This window comes from Parasteatoda tepidariorum, chromosome 9 (genome assembly GCF_043381705.1).
Source record: "Parasteatoda tepidariorum isolate YZ-2023 chromosome 9, CAS_Ptep_4.0, whole genome shotgun sequence".
Lineage (NCBI taxonomy): Eukaryota > Metazoa > Arthropoda > Arachnida > Araneae > Theridiidae > Parasteatoda > Parasteatoda tepidariorum.
Genome location: NC_092212.1, coordinates 56,813,173 through 56,834,347, shown reverse-complemented (window position 1 = coordinate 56,834,347; position 21,175 = coordinate 56,813,173). Strand labels below are relative to the sequence as shown.

Genomic DNA, 21,175 nt, shown 5'->3' with positions numbered 1-21,175 from the left:
ATTGATAGAATATCAATCTATCGTTTATCAGCAGTAGTCAATATTTATCTATCCTCGGCGAAGAAGAAATAAGCAGCTTAAAACAACACTTTTAAATTTATGGCTAAGAAAATAATTGTTTTCCTTTAAAATTTACTTGTGAATATAAGCCGTTTATAGAAATACAATATAATGTGGTTTAATTTAACCTGTTAAGCTGTGACTTTGGTGTTTGGTGAACATAGTGTCGAATTTTTCTTGTAACGCGCTATATGCTCATTGAAAAAACTGGTCTAGTTTTTTGTTTTGCAGACATTAAATAAAGTAATTTATATATTTTTAAATTAACTTCTGAAGTACCAATTTATTTACTGATTGTAATTTATTAGTTTTTTATTTATTTTTTAATAGAAAAACCAATAATGGAACCTGATACAATTAAAGAAAGTGCTACTAAGTTGAAAGATTTGATACAAATTCAAGTTGATGATGATGAGGTAATATTACTTTTACATTTCTTGCACTAACAACTTTATATACATTATATTACTATATAGTATCAATTCTTATTACACATATTTTTTTTAATTTACATGCATCTTCAGTTTCAGTAGCTATATTCTGCTAGACAGTCTATCCATTAATAAAAAAGAAAATTTTATTTCTGTAATTCTTATTATAGGGAATTTGTACAAGAATAATTTCTTTACAGAATTATTTCAGTGCTTATTTATTAAAAAATTATACTTAAAAAGCTATGCGCAAACCAAAGTTTTATTTCTGTACTGTACCAACTACAATTGCCATGGGTATTTTTTTGCATTATGACTTGTTGAGCCAACTACAATCTCCGAGATGCCAAATGGATTTTAAATTAGAAATTTTTTCCAAAAGCTTAATTGCCACACTTCTTATGCTTTTGAAAATCCCATATTTTTACTATGATATTAGTATAACAGAACAATTTAAAATTTCACTATTACATAATAATTCCTTTTTGAAGTGCTTTGTTTCAGCCTATTTCATCACAAGTCCAAGTTATTTTTCCATACTTTTTTTAGCAGTTCTTGCAATGCAGTCCCATGTGGTATTAAAAATTCCAATTTTCATTACGAAATGCGTATTTTAAATTGCGCATTTAAATAATTACCTATTGAAGCACTTTATTCTTGCTATTTTCATTGTAAATTGCAATTGTTGCGATGCTTTTCTGGGGGATTTTGATGATCCAGCTCTTTTAACTACGATGTTATTACAACATATGAGTTTCTAATCGCATGTTTAAATGCCCAATTTTTTATACAATTTCTTTTTTTGTGCCTATTTCATTGTAAGTAAAAGTTGTTTTTTTCGACAGTTAGCACCATGCATTTGCATGTAGTATTTAAAATCCTTCATATTTATTATAATGTTATAGCAATATGAAAAATGGAGAAAAATGTGAATTTTTAAACTAGAAAATGTTTCATACTTATAATTCATGAAACCTCTAATAANAGGGGTTCAGTGGTTGTGTTCTGTTGTTTGAAAAGGTTCTGAACAATACTGGTAAATAGGGAAGCTAGATAACGGGGCAGATGTTGAAAATAATGAAAGATCCAGGAAGAAAAGTGAAACCGATTTTATTCTAAATGGCGTAATTTGAAACTTTTTCCAAGATGCGAGAAATTAGCGAATTTTTAAATTAATTTATAGAATGAGCGAATTTCTCGCGGTAATCATTTTTCATGCGAGAAAAGAAGAAAATATGTGAGATTCTCGCTTTCTCGCTCTGTAGTGAAAACACTGAAGTATAATACCAAATGAATATTGAATCTTTTTTTGTACTATAATGGTTTTTCTTTCACTTTTGGTTTTGGTTTAAACCCTATAAATTTCCTTTAATTAAAATATTTAGTTCAATTTTATATTATTCAGCAAAATATGTATTCATTAAAATATTTATGTATTTTTTTTACACTTTCACTCTATGAGCATTACAGTTTTTTTTTATTTTTAGAATTTACATTTCTCTTTCTAACATTTATTTGTTTATTTTTTTAATAAATCAATCATTGATAAAAAGGGAAAGAAATTTAAGAATAGTTTCAGTTTTTTCATTTTTGAATAAATTCTAATAATTAAATTCTAATTCTGCTTATTAAAAATATGTAATTTTCCTCAAATTACTTAGTCTACTGATAAAAAATGTAGTGCTTTGAACATAATTGCTATACAAAATTTATCATACTAGCCAGCAGTATTACTAAATATGTGAGTGACCGTTTGCTAATCAATCTACTGTGTGAGTGGCAGTGGCCCTTCACTCAAAAAGGCTGTGCACCCATTAGTTTAAAATAATAAATTGACATATTTAAACATGAAAAATTATTAAGAAATATTTATTCATGTTTATGTGAGCAAATTTGTTATTCTAAACTATTTATTCAGTATTTAGCTGATAGCATTATAAAAAAAAAAAAAAAAAAAAAAAAAAAAAAAATGTGTTCAAGCTCTCCACAGGTTATGAGTATAGAAACTACTGAAAACACGCTGATATGTGGAGCTTATTTTGAGTTTGCAAGAAAATAAAAATGCTGATAAAAAATTTTATGCATTCCAGAAGTTGAATTAAAAGTTGAAAAGTATTTTTATTATGGCTATTTACTTTTGTTAACTTCATGTTTTGTTAATTTATTTTTTCTGTTGTTAATAGCAAGAATTGCTACAAACTATTGTTTTTCAAGCATCACACTACTTAATAAAATACTTTTTTAAAAAAGTGGCACACTACATTACGAACTGTTAAAAGAAGTGACAAATGTAATAGTTTCACTACTTGTAGTGCGTTAGTTCCGACCACTGAACAAGAAATTATTGATTAATTATTGCACTAAAGTGAAATAAGATTATCTTTCTATGAATTTTTGTTAAATAAATATCAAGATCAGGGCTCAAAATTTACATTGATTTTAAATCACTAAAATTTGATTTGGACGATCGTAAAATAATTATCGGTGGTCTCCCAGACCAGCAATTGATGTAAGAGTTGTTTTAGAATTTTCGGCTTTTGTCTAAAAAGCATGTTTTAACATAACTGCAACATTACATAGTCTCTGTGTTTGTCATTAATTTCAATGAACTTTATTAACGTAAAATAAAACTAATGTGTAGAGACAAGTAAATGGACCACTTAAATCATGTAGAGACTTGTAATATCTTTTAGTTGCTGGTCTGAATGAAAATGATCATTTGATGTCTAAATAAGGGAATTAGTAAATTAAAACCTTTTTATATTGATAGCCTGTAAAAGAAAAAGAAAAGAGAAAAATTGAGTAAACTGAAACTCCAAATTATTAATACTGAAACTAAAATAGAAAATCAAAAGCTGAAGTTGAATAAAAGTTATTTGAAAATTACTGCTAGCCTTGGAAAGCAAAAGGGCTAAACAGAAGTAACAGATTGCTATAAATTTTTATTCTTTAGAAATTTTTTTTATACTCAATAACTGAACCAAACGTTTGTTTGAAAGTAGTAAAAAAGTTCTGAAAATTTTATTGGGAATCTGAGCCTGAAAGCTTTCTTCAGTAAGCGAGCCTCCGTCAGACTTAGGCTCAGACTTTCAGACACGGGCTGAGCCTATCTCATCTTTAATGTACAAGTAGTCAGTCTAAACTAAAATTTTCGATAGTCACTTTGTTGAAATGTCACTGTCACATAATCACCTGTCATAGTGTGAAACACTTAGGGTTTTTTTTTTTTTTGGAGGGGGAGGGATAGAGGCTCTTACTAATCTACTTATAGGTCCTAAATTCAAGCATTATTTAGGACTTGAAAATGTATAACTTGAAACTTATACCTAAAGTTTTTCAAATATGTTGTGTAATCCCCAAAAACTTTTAACAATATTTATGAGACATCTTGTCCGTATTATAGATAGAAAAAAGAATATCTACATTTATTGAAAGAAAACGGAAAGAAGCGAATGAATTAAATGTACAAGAGTTTTGTGGTCATCAACTGATTTCAGAGGATGATCCCGCTTACAGTAAGTTTAAATTTTATTCTTTAATGTATTTTCTTGCATGTAATATAGTATTTAGTAATTTTTCCAATCAGAAAATAAAATGAATATTCTTCAAAGCAAAAATAAAACAACTAACATGTTTTTATTTGCAGTTTATAATTTTCACATTTTGTTATGATCATATATGTTTGAGTATTTTTTAAATTGCTGTTTCTGCACCATGTAAGCTGAGTAGTTTATTTGAAAGTTACATCACATCAACAAGATTGACATTACAGCATAACATACGTCTATTACTACACCAACTTAAAAAGTTTATTTTGGTGGTGTTATCTGGTATATAATTTGTTAAAATAAATTAAGTCCTATATGTAGTGGTAAGTAGAAAGTTTATGGATGAACATATAAATTAAAATCCAAGGCTTATGCCTTTTTCTTTAAGTATAAGTAAAATTATCTTTATATAAATATGAAGATATTTATTAAATACACTAAAAGGTTCTTTTTTGAAAATCATGTAAAATTTGCTTTTGAATTTATCTTGAAGATTATTGGTAGGAATTGTTTTAATTCTCAATGTTTTTTATGCATTTTAAAATGAATCAATTTCTTAAAAACAGGAAATATTTGGATACTTATAAAATTTATAAGTAAAGCTCTAAAGTCAATTGTCATAAAAAAAAATTTCTGTTTAACAAATCATAAATTTTTTTCTGTTCAACAAATTTTATATTTTAACGGTAGGTCCTAAAATCTGTATTAATTTACCTTCTTTAAAATAAATATCAAAATTTTCCAGATGTAATAGAAAGCTGTGCTCGAGTGGATGCTGTTGTTATTCCTCGATTAGGAAGCAAGAGTAGAATAAAGAGTATGTCTTATTCATTATCTTCAAATTTTTTTGTTGTTGTATATATTGCAATTATTGTTATGGTACTATATTTAAATTAGCTTATATATATATTTTTTTATAGTATTCAGTCTTTTTCATAATTCATGTTTATATGTCAGAATTCATTTTCTAGATTTTTTTTATGAAAACTTTAGAGTGACTGTAGCTTTAAAGTATTTTTTGAACCTGTATGATAAAAACTAGCATAAGCTGTATCATCAACTCAAAATGTCTTTTAATAATCAAGTAAATTCGCAATTTGTTCAAATTTTGCAATTTGTTCAAATATAGATCCTGAACACTTTCATGACGTTCCCTTTTCAATGTTAAATCAAATGTGTTGTTTTATTTATCTTCATATATTTTTTCACGTAAAATTGAAATTCTTTTAGAAAAGCCTCAAAAGTTTTTAAACTAACACTAAACAAAGCAAAAACGACAATGTTTAGAGTCTTACTATCGTGGCAACCTCATAAATGTGAAATTTGTATAAAATATTAATAATTATTTTCTGAAATAAAATTTTTGTTTAAAAGAAAATTACAATTCTTTCAGAAAAGCATCAAAAAATTTTAAACTAACACTAAACAAAGCAAAATCTTCTGAAATAAAAAGCGCATGTTAAACGTTAAGTTTTTTTAAAATGTATTTTAAAAATGTTTAGATTTTTTTTTATTTTCTTATTTATTTTTTTAAGCAGTTTTTTGGAATAATTCGAATTGGGATGTTTTAAAAAAATAGTTGTAGTTAAAAGTGTTTACTTTGACCAAAAGGTGATGTGAAATGTTTCATACAATGAACATGAAAAATAAGTGATAATAAATGAAAATGAAAAAATGTATTTTAATAAATGGCAATATTGAGCTTTATTTTTTTAAAAATAGATATTATTACTGACATTCATCTTTAAAGTAGTACCTTAAACTTCATTTCTTTGGGTAAAGTTGTACAATAACGGCAGTCAAAAATATGTGCTTACTTTAGAGAGGAAGTAGCATCATATGTAGTAGTACTTCCTCAATATTTTGCAACATTTAAGGCAATTTTTTCTTTTTTTTTAATATTTCTAATTTTTCTGTAATCAAACAGCTTATTATACTAATAATAATGCGTTTTTTCTAATGTATAAATGTGTGGCATCATTCTTGTTGCATTAAAATACTAGGTATTATTTTTTAGACAATGAAGAAAAATAATATTTTATTTCATTTTAAAAATAAAAGATTTTCCATAAAATAACTAGTATATCAAAAAATAGTGTATTTTTGCAATATTTTCTTGACGATTTAAACTAAAGAATACTTAATACTATGTATTTTTAGTCATAAATTAAAAAAAAAAACTTCTTTTAAACTGAATGTTAATTTATTTAATTAGATAATTTTTGCGTATTATTATACTGTATAAGACGTGCAGTTGTAATAATTATGGTAATTTCTTTTTAGTTTCAAGAGTTGAAAACAGATATGGACCACAGACAAAGAGTGCTCACAAAAAGATAAAAGTTGAACCGGGTTTGCCGACAGCACAAAACAGTATTACTGATTCTCTGGAAGAAAGGCTAAGAAATATGGAATCTCATTTAAAAATGGAAGGTAATATATATTATTTTTGATGCTCATAGTTGAAGACATATAATTTCATTGGTTTAAGGTGTAGGAAATGACCAATGAAGAAGATTACTTAGAGTTCTAGTGTTTTTAAACATTTTGGAAAGATAAATAATAATATTATCTAGAACTTCAACAGAAGAACTTTTCAAAAAATGGAGACTTATTATAAATACGCAATATTTTAAATACTGTGTGCTTAAATTTAATTAAAATGCATTTACATAATGACTATAAAATAAGCTATTCATAATTGTTTTGTTTGGTTTACAGTGTTATTTTAATTATATTCCTAAATTTATTTAGAATAGTATTTTCTTGGTGTTTGACTGAAATTGAATTTAAATGGCTTAAAATGCATTCTTTTTTCTGTTCAGAATTTTATTTATTTATTATTTTTTTTTTGTTGATGTATGATGCAGTGCCAAAACTGCTTATCAAATATTTAGTAATTGAGCATAATTTTTTGTTCATTACTTGAGATTATTTTAATATTTGTAAATTTTTCTGTTTAGAATTTTCTTCTCAACATTCATTAATATTAATAGCTGTCAGAACATTGTGTTAACAGTTAAAAATTAAATTTATGTTATAAATTATGATTATTATTTGTAATATTTTAAAGACATATCTATTTTAATGATACTTATCTTGAACTGAAGGGCGTGGGGTAATACAGTAATAATCTAGATTTTTTCCAAAGGTGACATTTTTAGATTAAACTATTCCTTAATATTGTTACAAGTTAAATACTTTTCAGGATTATGGAATTTCCTCTTGAGCAACACAATTTACAGAAAATTTTTATTCCCTACAAGAAAATTGCAGTGTTTACAAGAATGCTATCCTTCACAGTTATAAATATGGCTTATCATTATGCTGCTTTTAATTCGTTTAGTTTTCCAGAAAAGGAGAGAAAACTAATTTTCTTTTTTAGAAAAACATTTGAAATTTATTTTGTAACCATTATTTTTAAAAATCTAGCTATTATCACCCTGTTATCCTCTGTGATTTTTTTAGCAAAATGATGATAATAACTGTACACCCCCTTTTCAACCTGTTAACTGCATAACAAAGTAGGACAATAGTTTTTCTTCTATACATAAGTTCTTATTCAAGTATTATAAAATTGGTTTTGATAAGTGGGAAAAATTGTGAGATAAAATAAAAATGTACACATTTAAGTATAGGACTATCATGAGGAAATTGAAGAAAATTTTAACTCCTTTTTTAATGAATGAAAACCAATTATTATTATTATTTTTTTTCCCTGAGAGGTAAATGTAGTAGAATCTTTTTATTTCTTTTCCTGAAATGTAAATTTATTTGCGATTAAAAAAAAAAGGAAGTTTATAAATTGTATTTTTAAAGTTGACCCTTTTTATGAACCATTCTTTTTTGCTTAATATGATTTTTTTATTGCTCTTAATGTAAACTTGTAAGTAAATATTTTAAGTGAGCAATACTGTTTTTAAAAAATCAGTCACTTTTACCATTCTATCAATGGAATAACTAATTTTGATATTTGAACTTTACTGGAATTGATTAAAAGCACTGTAAATCGATTGATAAAGTTCAAATTTTTCTTTTCTTTTTAGATTGTAGTGGAAAAACTGCTTTTCAGCGAATAAAGGCGTTGGAAGACAAAATCCTGTATTTAGAAGGAATGTCTCCAGAATACTTTAATTTATCTGTAAGTTTATTAAAATTTTTAATTTTGTTTCTTATCAAAACTTGATTTTTGTCTTATAAATATTAAGAATAAAGAGCAATTACATGTATATGTTACTGTCAAGACATGTGGCAGAAACCTTCCATCTACAGATTATTTTTTAGTCTTAGATTTCATTAATTATATAAATAAATAAAATCACTAGCAGGACAAAGTCTGTTTTCATTTTTAAAGTAAAAATTGTTAAATATAATTAAGACAGAGTGAAAGTGTAGATTTTTCTTTTCTATCTAATAGATGAACAATGAGAAATCATCTCTCTCACTTTTGAGATCTGTCTTCCAAGACAATTCTATAATAATAATAATGCAGTTTTATTATTTATATTTATAAAAGTTTTTACTGTGGGAACTGGTACAATTTGTTCACTGAAATATAAATTAAATTTTGACCTAAATTTTAAAATACTACTTCTTCCAGTTTTGAATCTGAGATAATCTGATACTTAAAATAATCTGAATTTAATGTTTAGAAGTTTTAACTTTTGGTACATTTCATTTTTCTAAGTTTAAGTATTTTATTTTTTATAACTCTTCCTCCTTGTTTTTTTAATTAAATATGATTTCTGGTTTCTTGAATATGTAATATCTTTAGTTTTTCAATTTNATGGGATGAAATTAAGCCTGAGATGGTTAGAAAATCATTCAAAAAATGCAGCATTTCAAATAATCTGGACGGATCAGAAGATGACTGTTTATTTATGGATGAGGGTAACACAAATGATGAAGACGAAACAGATTGTGATGTCGTGCCTGAAGAAATAACGGAAGACGAACATAATGAACTATTTACGTAATAACGAAAATAAATAAAGTATATAGGTAAAGGTATGTCATTTCTTTAAAATAAAAGTGTTTTTCTATATTTAAATTTTTTTAATCTATAATTTTTTATATTCGGTGTATACCGCGCACCCAAAAATTCCAATGTTACTTTTTGTATTAAAAGTGCGCGTTATACGCCGGAATATACGGTATTAAGAATAAAGAGCAATTACATGTATATGTTACTGTCAAAACATGTAGCAGAAACCTTCCCTCTACAGATTATTTTTTAGTCTTAGATTTCATTAATTATATAAATAAATAAAATCACTAGCAGGACAAAGTCAGTTTTCATTTTTAAAGTAAAAATTGTTTAATATAATTAAGACAGAGTGAAAGTGTAGATTTTTCTTTTCTATCTAACAATGAGAAATCATCTCTCTCACTTTTGAGATCTGTCTTCCAAAACAATTCTATAATACAGTATTGGACCCCTTATCTGGCAGGACCCAAAATTCAACACTTAATACAATCTTTTTTTTTTTTTTTTTTTAATAAAGGATTAATATCTCNAAAAAATCAGTCATATTCTCTTTTTACTTGGAATTTTTTTCTTTTGAAGTAAGTAACTATATTCTATCTTTTAAAAATAAAAACATGAAGAAAAAAATAATAAATCTGTGTCAAGCAAAACATCTATTCCTAAAGCAGTTTAAAATAAAGTGAAATTGAAAAGTAAAAACATCTGCATTTTTAATGAACAAAATAAAGAAATGCAAGTTGGGAGAAACTGATCAATCAATCTTGACAGCTGTGCAAGTGTTTTACTAGTTTGTCCCCACATTTCCCTCTCCTGTTTGACCATAAATTAGCCACACCCTTTTGACATTGAAACTTCTTTCTCATGTGGTGTACAAAATGAATTCTATCCCTTTTGCTGCTTTTTTTTAAATTCGATTTATTTATCTTATTATTAGTTATTAACCATTGCTTTTTTTTGTTTATTGTTAACTTGTTTTTCTTATCGTTATTAGTTGTTTGCTTCCTTTTTGTAGTTATTCATCGTTAGTTTCTTAGCATTAATTGGTACTTTTTTTGTAGTTCCTTGTTAGCTTTTTTTTTAAAGCGAGGTGAGCGTCTTTTGTTAAAACAAAACGTTATGTAAAAGAAAATACGAGAATAATGATCTCGCGCCAAAGAAGAAACTATTACTTCTTTTTTGGATTATTTCATCTTGAATTATTTCTTCGTGATTATATCATATAGATTATTATTTTAATTAGTGAAAATTATAAAGATGGGACAGTTTTAACTTCACCCCATCATAATCTACAATTGAAACTTAACTAAATTTATTGGTTTTTCTGAAGTTAACAGCATAATTGAATTATCCTAATATATGCGAGCCATATTGGAATTTCCGGGAAGAGATCCGAAATTCGGCAAATTTCGAAATACGGAATTTCGTCGGTCCCATGAGTGCCAGATTTTGGGTCCCATACTGTAATAATAATGCAGTTTTATTCGGTTTATTATTTATATTTATAAAAGTTTTTTACTGTGGAACTGGTACAATTTGTTCACTAAAATATAGATTAAATTTTGACCTAAATTTTAAAATACTACTTCTTCCAGTTTTGAATCTGAGATCATCTGATTTGATATTCTGATACTTAAAATAATCTGAATTTAATGTTTAAAAGTTTTAACTTTTGGTACATTTCATTTTTCTAAGTTTAAGTATTTTATTTTTTATAACTCTTCCTCCTAGTTTTTTGAATTAAATATGGTTTCTGGTTTCTTGAATATGTAATATCTTTAGTTTTTCAATTTGCAATGTGGAATAGTCACATCTAATTCTTGGGTTTTAAAACTCAAACCAGTTAACTATACATAGCAATTTCTTATTAAATTTTTCCTTATTTAATTTTTTTTTACTAAATGAATACCTAATATCATTCTATTTTAATAATGCAAACCATAGTTCATAAGTTTAGAAATATTTTTCTATCTTCTATACATTTTATAAATTCCAGTCTGTATAAAAAATTATTAATCGAAATAAAATGTTATTTATTTTAATTAGGGGGCAAGTTATACATCACCAAAAAAGAAGATGGACCAAGAAATAGAGAAACTATATTCAGTGAGATAGCTATTCTTTTATTCATATATTGAATCAATTTTTAATATTGTGCTGTTTTATTTATTTATGTTTTTTTTTTAATTTAATAGAACTGGAGTGTTGATGATATACAGAAAAGGATACAAGCCTTGAAAGAAACTCTAAAAAGTAAAAGCAAGTCTGCCTCTTAAGAAAATAAAGCAAAACGCTAAAAACAATGCTACTAAAGTTTCACTTTATTGTGATATGGTATTATTCTAAGTTATCAAGATGTTTCATTCAAAATTGTCTTAATTAAATCTATGGTTAATTCAATCTATTTCAATTAATCAGTAAAGGGTTATCACTATAAAATGATATTTGCGCAATGTATATTTTTTGTAAATATTTGTGTAGTGTATTGTCTTTAATAAAAAAATCATGAAAATTGAAATGTAATTTTTCTGCACAATATTATTTTTAAGAAATTACAAAAGAATAAATTAATGTAAAAGTATCACATAGTCACTTAAAATTTTCTTTAACCATGATGATATATTTTCACTTTTTTGTATTTTTTAAAAAAATAGAAAAGATGTGTCTTGATGTTACTCTTTTGAAGGTTAGTTTTAAGACATGAAATACAGTTAGTACTATGATTCAAATTTTGCACACTTGGATCTTTATATATATACATATATATTGTTGTTGCCGAGTGGAAGGATTAAAACAGGTCTTAGGCAGGGAAGGAGGGTACAAAATTTATTTATAAATTATTAGACAGAGCAGTCATGAAAGTGTACACGAAAAATTGTGTTTCTTCATCATATGTTAGGGAAAATCTTGCAAAGTAAAATGTCTTAATTTAGGGAAAGAGGAAATGTTAGTAATTGTAATTGGTTTATCAAATAGGTCGAATGATTCCTACAGAGAGCAAAGAGAAAATTATCCTTTTAATTAATGCATAGTTGAGCCAAATATAGATTTAAGGACAGGATGCGAATTTAAAAGTGTGAGAAAGCATTTCGATTAGATAAATAAAAGGATATTCAGAAAAGAACTAACATAAAAACGTTAATTGAAGCTTTTATGTTATCTTATGTGCTTTTTATGTTGTAAGTTTCTAAATTTTAATTATAAACCCTCAAAATTATGAGTAGTTTCTATATACTATTTTCTTAGCATTATATAAACTTTTTTTTCAATACCTGCTAATTTTGGAGCATGTTGCGTTTTAGAGGAAAATTAAAAACAGTTCCAAGTGAAAATAATTAAAGCACTAAGGATAATGACATCAGATTTCCCCTAAATTCCATTTCGAGAAAAATGACAAAATCATCATCAAATTAGTATTTTAATTCAGACAAATTTTGAAGGATAGGAGTTAGAGCATATTCCAATTCATTTGATACTTCAGCATATATGATATAATAACAGGTGTTTACTAATAAACATTTATTTCAAAGTTCAATTTCTGTTGGGTTTTGCCATTTTTCATTTCAATTACATAACTGCTATGTCCGGGTGTACAAGTTTTCTTTCTTTCACACAGCCCATGTAAAATATTCGTTCCAATTCTAAACCTTTAGAAAAAAGCCAACTGAAAATGAAATTGTCTTAATTAAAAATCATCAGAAATTAATTAATGCCAAGCTTAGAACAATTTTGATTGCCGATTTCAATTCATATAATAAATTCGAACGCAAGATTGTTTTTAAAAAATGTGCTTATTTCTGATCAAAACATAGCAGGAAAATAAAACAGCTAAGCGGTTATTAAGGGCACATCTATTTCAATTACCCAATTATAATAATAGGTTAATTAAGTGTTAATTTTTTTGTGTTTATTTTAGATGATGAAATTTATGCGTTTTCAGACTAACTAGTTTCAATCTTTTATTTAATTTTTCACAAGTTGCTTTTAAAATAATATTAATTTTGAAGTGACAAAACTTAGAGGAAAAGTTAAAATTAATTGTTTGGGAAATAGAGTTCGGATAATGAATACTTACACAAAAATACGGTTTCACTTTAGGTTGATTATTTAACGTTCAAGGGTTCAATGGCTGAAAATAATTAGGAATTGCTGGTATAACCTATATGAGTACCAAGCATGCTTGGGAACTAAACACTGGGGGTTTCGCGTTCAGCTGACCACCAAATCGGAACGTCTGCTGCTGCACCCCAGGTCAAGAAAACAGATGGGCACAGTAAGCCATCTATGCGCTGTCGTGCCACTGAGTTTTTTTTTAGGTATAACCTACAACCATACTTGGGTAATCATCTGCGGATATCCTACAGTCCTCAGATGCCAGAACTCGTAAAATTTTATTATTGAAATAGACATGTCAACAACCTGTTACCATAGTGCTTAGCATGAAGATGGCACTTGGAGGGATTTTTGCCAACATGTGACTAAGATGATTCTTTAGATTTCACAGCTATGAATATTGAAAATGTATAGTTTAATTACATTTAGTTTTAAAAATGTATAGTTTAATTTAACTCCCACATTAGATGGACAAAATAAAAATTGTTTAATGATATATTTTCTGAAATAATTATGTTTTAAGTTTTTTTCTTTTTTAAAAAAGTACAGAAAAGAGAACAAAGGAAGACTAACAAATTGTCCACACATGCCGTAGAAAAAATGAAATACACAAATTAATGTGGACTTAATGTGTCATCTGTAATTTCATTTTGTCTCTTTTTGAGGAGAGTGCATATTGGTTGCCTCTTTTAAATAAATTGTAATCTTATTGCTACCATGTTCCATCCTCTTTTGTAGTTNATAAACCCTCAAAATTATGAGTAGTTTCTATATACTATTTTCTTAGCATTATATAAACTTTTTTTTCAATACCTGCTAATTTTGGAGCATGTTGCGTTTTAGAGGAAAATTAAAAACAGTTCCAAGTGAAAATAATTAAAGCACTAAGGATAATGACATCAGATTTCCCCTAAATTCCATTTCGAGAAAAATGACAAAATCATCATCAAATTAGTATTTTAATTCAGACAAATTTTGAAGGATAGGAGTTAGAGCATATTCCAATTCATTTGATACTTCAGCATATATGATATAATAACAGGTGTTTACTAATAAGCATTAATTTCAAAGTTCAATTCCTGTTGGGGTGTGCCATTTTTAATTTCAATTACACAACTGCTATGTCCAGGTGTACAAGTTTTCTTTCTCTCACACAGCCCATGTAAAATATTTGTTCCAATTCTAAACCTTTAGAAAAAAGCCATCTGAAAATGAAATTATCTTAATTAAAAATTATCAGAAATGAATTAATGCCAAGCTTAGAACAATTTTGATTGTCGATTTCCATTCATATAATAAATTCGAACACAAGTCTGTTTTAAAAAAATTTGCTTATTTCTGATCAAAACATAGCAGGAAAATAAAATAGCTAAGCGGTTATTCAGGGCACATCTATTTCAATTACCCGATTATAATAATAGGTTAATTAAGTGCACATCTTTTTGTGTTTATTTTAGATGATTAAATTTATACGTTTACAGACTAACTGGTTTCAATCTTTTATTTAATTTTTCACAAGGTAAATTTTTGTCTTTTGAAGTAATATTAAATATTTATTTTAATTTTGAAGTGATAGAACTTAGTGGAAAAGTTAAAATTAATTGTTTGGGAAATAGAGTTCGGTTAAAGAATACTTTCACAAAAGCACGGTTTAATTTTAGGTTGATTATTTAACGTTCAAGAGTTTGGATTCAAGGGTTCTACGGCTGAAAACAATTAGGAATTGCTGGTATAACCTATATGAGTACCAAGCCTGCTTGGGAACTAAACACTGGGGGTTTCGCGTTCGGCTGACCACCTAATCGGAACGTCTGCTGATGCACCCCAGTGCCCAAGATCAAGAAAACAGATGGGCACAGTAAGCCATCTATGCGCTGTCGCGCCACTGAGTTTTTTTCTTAGGTATAACCTATAACCATACATGGGTCATCATCTGAGGATATCCTAAACAGTCCTCAGGTGCCAGAACTCGCAAAACTTTTGGAAATATTTATTACTGAAATAGGCAAGACAACAACCTGTTACCATAGTGTTTAGCATGAAAATGGCACACGAGGGATTTTTGCCAATATGTGACTAAGCTGATTATTTAGATTTCACAGCTATCAATATTGAAAATGTATAGTTTAATTACATTTAGTTTTAAAATGTATAGTTTAATTTAACTCCCACATTCAATGGACAAAATAAAAATTGGTTAATGATATATTTTTTGAAATAATTGTTTTAAGTTTTTTTCTTTTTTAAAAAAGTACAAAAAAGAGAACAAAGGAAGACTAACCAATTGTCCACACATGCCAAAGAAAAAACGAAATGCACAAATTAATGTGGACTTAATATGTCATTTTGTCCCTTTTAAATAAATTGAAATCTTATTGCTACCATGTTCCACCCTCAAAAAATTGGTTAATTGGACTGAACTGCCATAAACCTCAACAATAATTTGAATTTTTTGACTGACACTTTATTCTGTATTCATTGAATCACGATAAGAATAGTTTTTATTCAGCACATAGTAATTGATGTATGAAACTGGCATCATATGTATCAGTTAACTAGCCACATATCTATAATATAATTGCTTATTACTAAAAACTAGCAAGTCAAGTAAAGACACAATATAAGTTAATAATTTGGGAATATTTATATTTTGGCACTGTGAAACCTATCAAATTTATCATATTTGTAATCTGGCAAAATCCCTATCTTGAAATATGTCAATGTTATGTTGTGTAACTATTCTAAATCCTATATAAGTTGTCCAGAGGAAAAAAAAATGCTCAGGAAATTTTCTATTTTATTATATTATGAATTAGAATTGGCAAAATTGCTTTAAAAGCTAACTTAAACTTAGTGAGTTTATCATACGGGAAAACTATTATATTAATGGCCATGGTTTGCAAGAATAACAAAATAGATTTCAATGTTGAGTTTTCTCTCATCGAAACTCAGATGTAGTAGTTATGAATTTCTCACTTCGAAACTCACAATGCACCACACATTGAAGTTGATCACAAGTGATCAACTTACAAAGATTTCAATGTACCAGTGACAAAATGATCACTAAGTTTTGGCGACAGCTGTGCAGTAAAAGCAAGAAATCGAAAGACTGAAATCTAACTCTTGTAGCTATTTCTTGAGATATCATTATATCTTATTTTAAAATTTATTCCAAGTACAACACTAGACTGTATCACTAGACATAGACAGGTACAATATCTTTTCATATGGTATATGGAAATATGATATTAAGTGATTTTTTTAAGATGGTTAATTCAATTCTATTTAGTAATAGCAAAGAATCATTTAAAATAATTTATTTAAGAAATACAATTAAGCCAATACACACATTACAATCTAGAAGTGTACACCTTAGTTGGAGAATAGAATTAATAACACAATTTAACTTATGAGAGCTGTAAAAAATTTAGTTCTTGTATAATTTAATAATTTCTTTAGTAAGAACCATACAAATTTGTTTTCAAATTATAAGCCAATATACAGCAAATAATTTAGACTTACAAAGAATATTTTTGAAGTAAACAGCTTCCCACACAGTTTTTCCATAAAATGTTGTTAAGGGTTCCAAACCTTTTTGAGTGAAGGGCCACTTGCACAGCAGGTAGATTAACATAGGGCAGCACGCATATTCAGATAGGTTAGCAGCAAATATGAAATTTTTTCGATTAACATAAGTGTTCTAAGTAGTTTTTTCTATCAGTTAACTTAATAACATATTTGCAGAAAATTAAATAATTTTAATTATTTGAATTTATTAAAAATAAACTTATATTTCTTCTCTTTCAAAAAACTTTTTCCATTTTCCACAATAATTTATCAAATATATATATACAAAGATACATATTGGGGAGGATATAAATTCTAACCACGGAAAAAAAAAACTGTAGAGCTTACAGATTTAAAGTGCAAGAAAAATATATTTTTATTAAGGAAAATTTATAATGCTTAAACAAAAACCAAAAAATTGAATCAAATCCACTATAGTACAAAACAAAATTTAGTATTATTTTAACCTAAAAAAAATCCCCACAGCCAAAACGAGGAAAAAATAACTTATATTTACGATGAAATATGCACAGATAAATTGTATCAAAGTGATAATTTAAATTCGCGTGACATATTAACATCANAAAACAAAAGATTATATACAAATGTAAAACAGAAAAATCTATTTTAATTCTCAAAATGAAATTTTAAAGCTTTACATCTCAGTCTTTCCAATTATCATATTTTCCAGATAAGAATAAAGACAATAGAAACATTCTTAATTACTGTGTCATACAGTTAATAAAAACAAAGTTTTTTAGAAATGTAAAAAGCTAGGTAAAAACCAAGACAAAAATTGTTTAAAAGAAAAATTTAGCAATAAAAATTTCAATTGAACTTTTTCACCTAGCAAGGGTCTGTCTAGGTTTTTCTGATAGGTACCTATTTTATGAAAATTTAGACATAATTTGTGAAAAATTAAAAACTACATTAAAAAATCAACACAAAAATATGGATTTATCGTTTCTTAAGGAATACAAAAATAAAATTATAAGAAAAAGTATTTTGTGAAACTACTGTTTTTTTAAAAGTTGAATTTGTGAAGGTACCGCGAAACGGTAGTAAATTCGGCCTTGACAGACCCCTGAGTTATACGTGCCAAAAACAGACTTAAACGTCAATAGGATCAAATTAGAAAAACAGAGCATGCCGAGAGGTGATTATTTAAATGGGATTTTTAAAATCGTGGGAAAATGTACCAGCTTCCTTGGATAAAAGATAAAGTTGGCATAAATAAAGAACGCTAAAACACAAATCGATTATCATGATAAACGTATCGGAATCTTAAAAACCACATAGAATTTAATAATTATAAATGCCAAAAAGTGATGGAAACGTTACTTGGATTAATGCTGAAATTGTTAAAAATTACTCAAATTTGTGTACTATAATAAAACCATGTGGAATTTTATAGCAATAACCAATTAAGAAACAACATAAATTTACTATAGAATTAATGCAAATCGAGCACATTAAAATGTAATGACTCAAATGTGCAATTTAAAATTGATTTTATTTTTCTAAAAAAAAAAAAAAATCATTTGTCCAGGAACTCCCAAGGGCTGAAGGTTGTGCCCTAGTCTATAGCAAAATTTATTTATTAATTATTACAGCAAGTTTATAAATTTTTCTTGAGTCTCTGAATTACACATATTTTAGTTAAAAAAAGTCAAATAAAAGCAACGCTTAATTTTAAATACATAATTTATAATTCACAGATTAAATACATTCAATCAACATTACTGAAAAACAGTTTTAATAAACATGAGATAGATAAATAATTATGAAACAAAATTAATCTCGATTAGTTATTAATTTTTTCTTTCCATACCAAATAAGGAATATAATGGATACATTAAGGAAGCTAAATAAATGCACAGATTTATTTAAATGTTCATCTTATTTGTAAGATATGATACAAGCTAATAATATTATCAATACAAAAATAATCATTAAACATTTACAAAAAGGTACCAATCCATCAATGAACTATAATAAAATCAGAACTGAATAAAACAGATATTAACTTGTAACACACTTCTGATCATCATGATTAGGTACCAAGTAAACGTGAGCGATTTGGTGATTCAAGCCAGATCGCGGAGCTGGTTCGCTTATGATAGTGTTTCTTTTCCATACCCATTATATCTTGCAGTTTTGGTGGAGTAAAGTAATTTCCAAATAATTCATCAATATCAATTTTTTGACCATAAAATTGATTAATGAGAGCATTTTTCATATTAATCCCAGACGCCCAAGTTGGAATCGGTTTGTGACCGGATGGTGACTCATCATCAGAATCATCACTTTTGATTTCACTGATATCATAGTTAACAAAAGAATCTTCATGAGGTGTCATGGCATAACTATTAGGTCTTTTGGCATTGTTTGACACTGGTGTTTTAGCCATATTTATTTTAGATTCAACTTTTTTTGTTGCTGGTGTTGAAGTAACAACTGGTGTCACAGAACAAGTTGAATTTGAACTGGATGCAAAAGGCTGAGTTTTGTCAACTCCTTTTGCAGTCTCAAAATCTGGTATATTTTTATTACTTGAATATGGTTTCTTGGCATTTCTAACAGGTTTTGGTGGAGCTTTCTCATTAGTAGTGGATGGTGTGATGTTTTCAACATTGGCTGGACTGCGTACATAAGTAGAATTTAATTTGTTTAAACAATTTGTATTGGCTATTTCTTTAGGTAAAGGTTCGTTCATGTATATGTGGTTAACTTCCATTTCATTTTTATCATATTTTGACGACTTCTGCTCAACAGGAGAAATTTTGACCTTTTTAACAGGTGAGCGTAAAGGTTTCCCAGAAGATGTAATAGCAACTGTTTCAACTTTTTTCACAGCTCCCTTTTTGGGTGCTGGTTCTATTTGCTGTAAATTTTCTTGCTTTGACTGAGTTCGAGATCTGATACGTTGTTCTTTTTCCTTTTCCATTTTTATTCTTTGTTGCATAGCTTTTTCCATTTTCTTTTCACGAGCTTTTTTATTTTCTTCAATTTTCCTTTTTTGTAAAGATTGCAATTTTTTTGCATTTTGACTCACTTTTTCCTCTTTCTTTTGAATTTCTCGGAGTATTCTTTTTTCAGGACGAGTTTGGCCTTGCTGGCGTAAATTTTTTGCAGGAATTACGGGATCAATGTCTTTAGAGGTTTTCATTTTCTTAAATGTATTATTTCCAGTGAAATTCTCAACCCATTTTTCTTGATTTCGTTTACCAGAATGTATTTGAGATGCATTATTTTTAATTCTTTTTGCATTTTCTTGGCTGTACTGAACTGACGATTTTCTCTTAGATCGTGTAACAGGAGTTTCATATTTACTTTTATCCGATGAACTATCACCACTTATGGTGATAGTTTTATTGGGGGGTGTTAAAAATTCATCATTTTCACTTTCTTTAGAAACACAAGAATTACTTTTTGTAACTAAGTAAGATTCCTTTTCATGATGGTTTAAATCAGATTCAACTGGGGACTTATAAGATTCAGACAAAGAACTAGTTTGTGAAGAAAATGTTACATTTTTCTTCTCTGCTTTAACAATTTTAGCAGCAGCTTTCAACTCAGATTGGGTAAAAGGTGTCTTTTCACCTGTAGTAGTAGAAGACTCTTTATTTTGAATATATGTACTGTGTAGGGCTCCACTTTCTGGAGTAATATTAGAGCTTGTATTCAATTCTGGAAAATAGCTCTTGTTGTGTTGTTTCTTAGAAGCAGAAATATCAAGTCCACCATTCAGTAATTTATCTTTAGGAACTGGTGTGGTAGTTTTATCTTCCGGAATGCTTTCAATTTCTTTGACACTTGATTTACGATTTGAGATATGCCATTGGTTGCTCCTGCCTTTACCCAAAACAATTTTTCGCAAGGATTTTCTTGATTTACGGTGACTAAGCCGCACCCGATTATCTTTTTGTACTTCTGCAAGCAAAGTTGAAACGCGATGGGAATTCTGTTTACCTTTAAGAAGAGTGACAAGACTAGGTAAATCTTCAGCGGAAAAACATGACGGTTCTTCTGCACTAGTAGATGCTCTACAATAGGTGCCTTCAACAATAGCACCAGCAGTTTCCTTTATAAACGAAAACCATTGACTCACTTGATCGTTACCAAGATTTGAATCTAGTATGATCTGATCAGCATCATCTGAAAGTGTTATCAGATCACTTAAAACATTACTTACATCAGTTAGCATTATGTAGTATTTAGATCAATGAATCTCCATTAAGTAAAAAAGATAAATACACAGGATACATCAAAAGGAGTATTCAATATTATTATTTGAGTCGTTCCAACATCTATGTACTGTTCTCAATTTGCCGCTAGCTTACAGTGATCCGGTTACAGTTTAAGATTATTTAAAAATAAACTTTAAAAACTAAAATAAAGTATCTCGTTTTTCACCTTACCTAAATAATTGAATTCTTTTTTTTATTTAAATCCTTTTGAATTCATTAATT

The 21,175-nt window shown here is 27.5% G+C and overlaps 2 protein-coding genes across 2 annotated transcripts; one reads left to right on the top strand and one right to left on the bottom strand.

Moving 5' to 3' along the window:
* The first annotated feature begins 14 nt into the window (after positions 1-14).
* LOC107437983 (MAP3K12-binding inhibitory protein 1) lies at positions 15-11,535 on the top strand. Its single transcript, XM_043040400.2, has 8 exons — positions 15-303; positions 391-476; positions 3,895-4,006; positions 4,785-4,856; positions 6,323-6,472; positions 8,086-8,180; positions 11,070-11,129; positions 11,219-11,535. The coding sequence occupies exons 2-8, from the start codon at positions 402-404 to the stop codon at positions 11,297-11,299; spliced, it is 645 nt and encodes a 214-aa protein (XP_042896334.1). The 5' UTR covers positions 15-303; positions 391-401; the 3' UTR covers positions 11,300-11,535.
* A 4,902-nt stretch (positions 11,536-16,437) lies between these two features.
* Positions 16,438-21,060, bottom strand: LOC107437986 (inner centromere protein). Its single transcript, XM_016050139.3, has one exon. The coding sequence runs from the start codon at positions 20,908-20,910 to the stop codon at positions 18,757-18,759; it is 2,154 nt and encodes a 717-aa protein (XP_015905625.2). The 5' UTR covers positions 20,911-21,060; the 3' UTR covers positions 16,438-18,756.
* Positions 21,061-21,175: the final 115 nt, after the last annotated feature.

Excerpts from the sequence above, each read along its gene's own strand:
- LOC107437986 (XM_016050139.3), bottom strand. The coding sequence starts at position 20,910 with ATGCTAACTGATGTAAGTAATGTTTTAAGTGATCTGATAACACTTTCA.
- LOC107437983 (XM_043040400.2), top strand. The coding sequence starts at position 402 with ATGGAACCTGATACAATTAAAGAAAGTGCTACTAAGTTGAAAGATTTG. Across the intron at positions 4,857-6,322 it reads AAGCAAGAGTAGAATAAAGA|TTTCAAGAGTTGAAAACAGA; the intron begins GTATGTCTTATT and ends ATTTCTTTTTAG. Across the intron at positions 8,181-11,069 it reads CAGAATACTTTAATTTATCT|GGGGCAAGTTATACATCACC; the intron begins GTAAGTTTATTA and ends TATTTTAATTAG.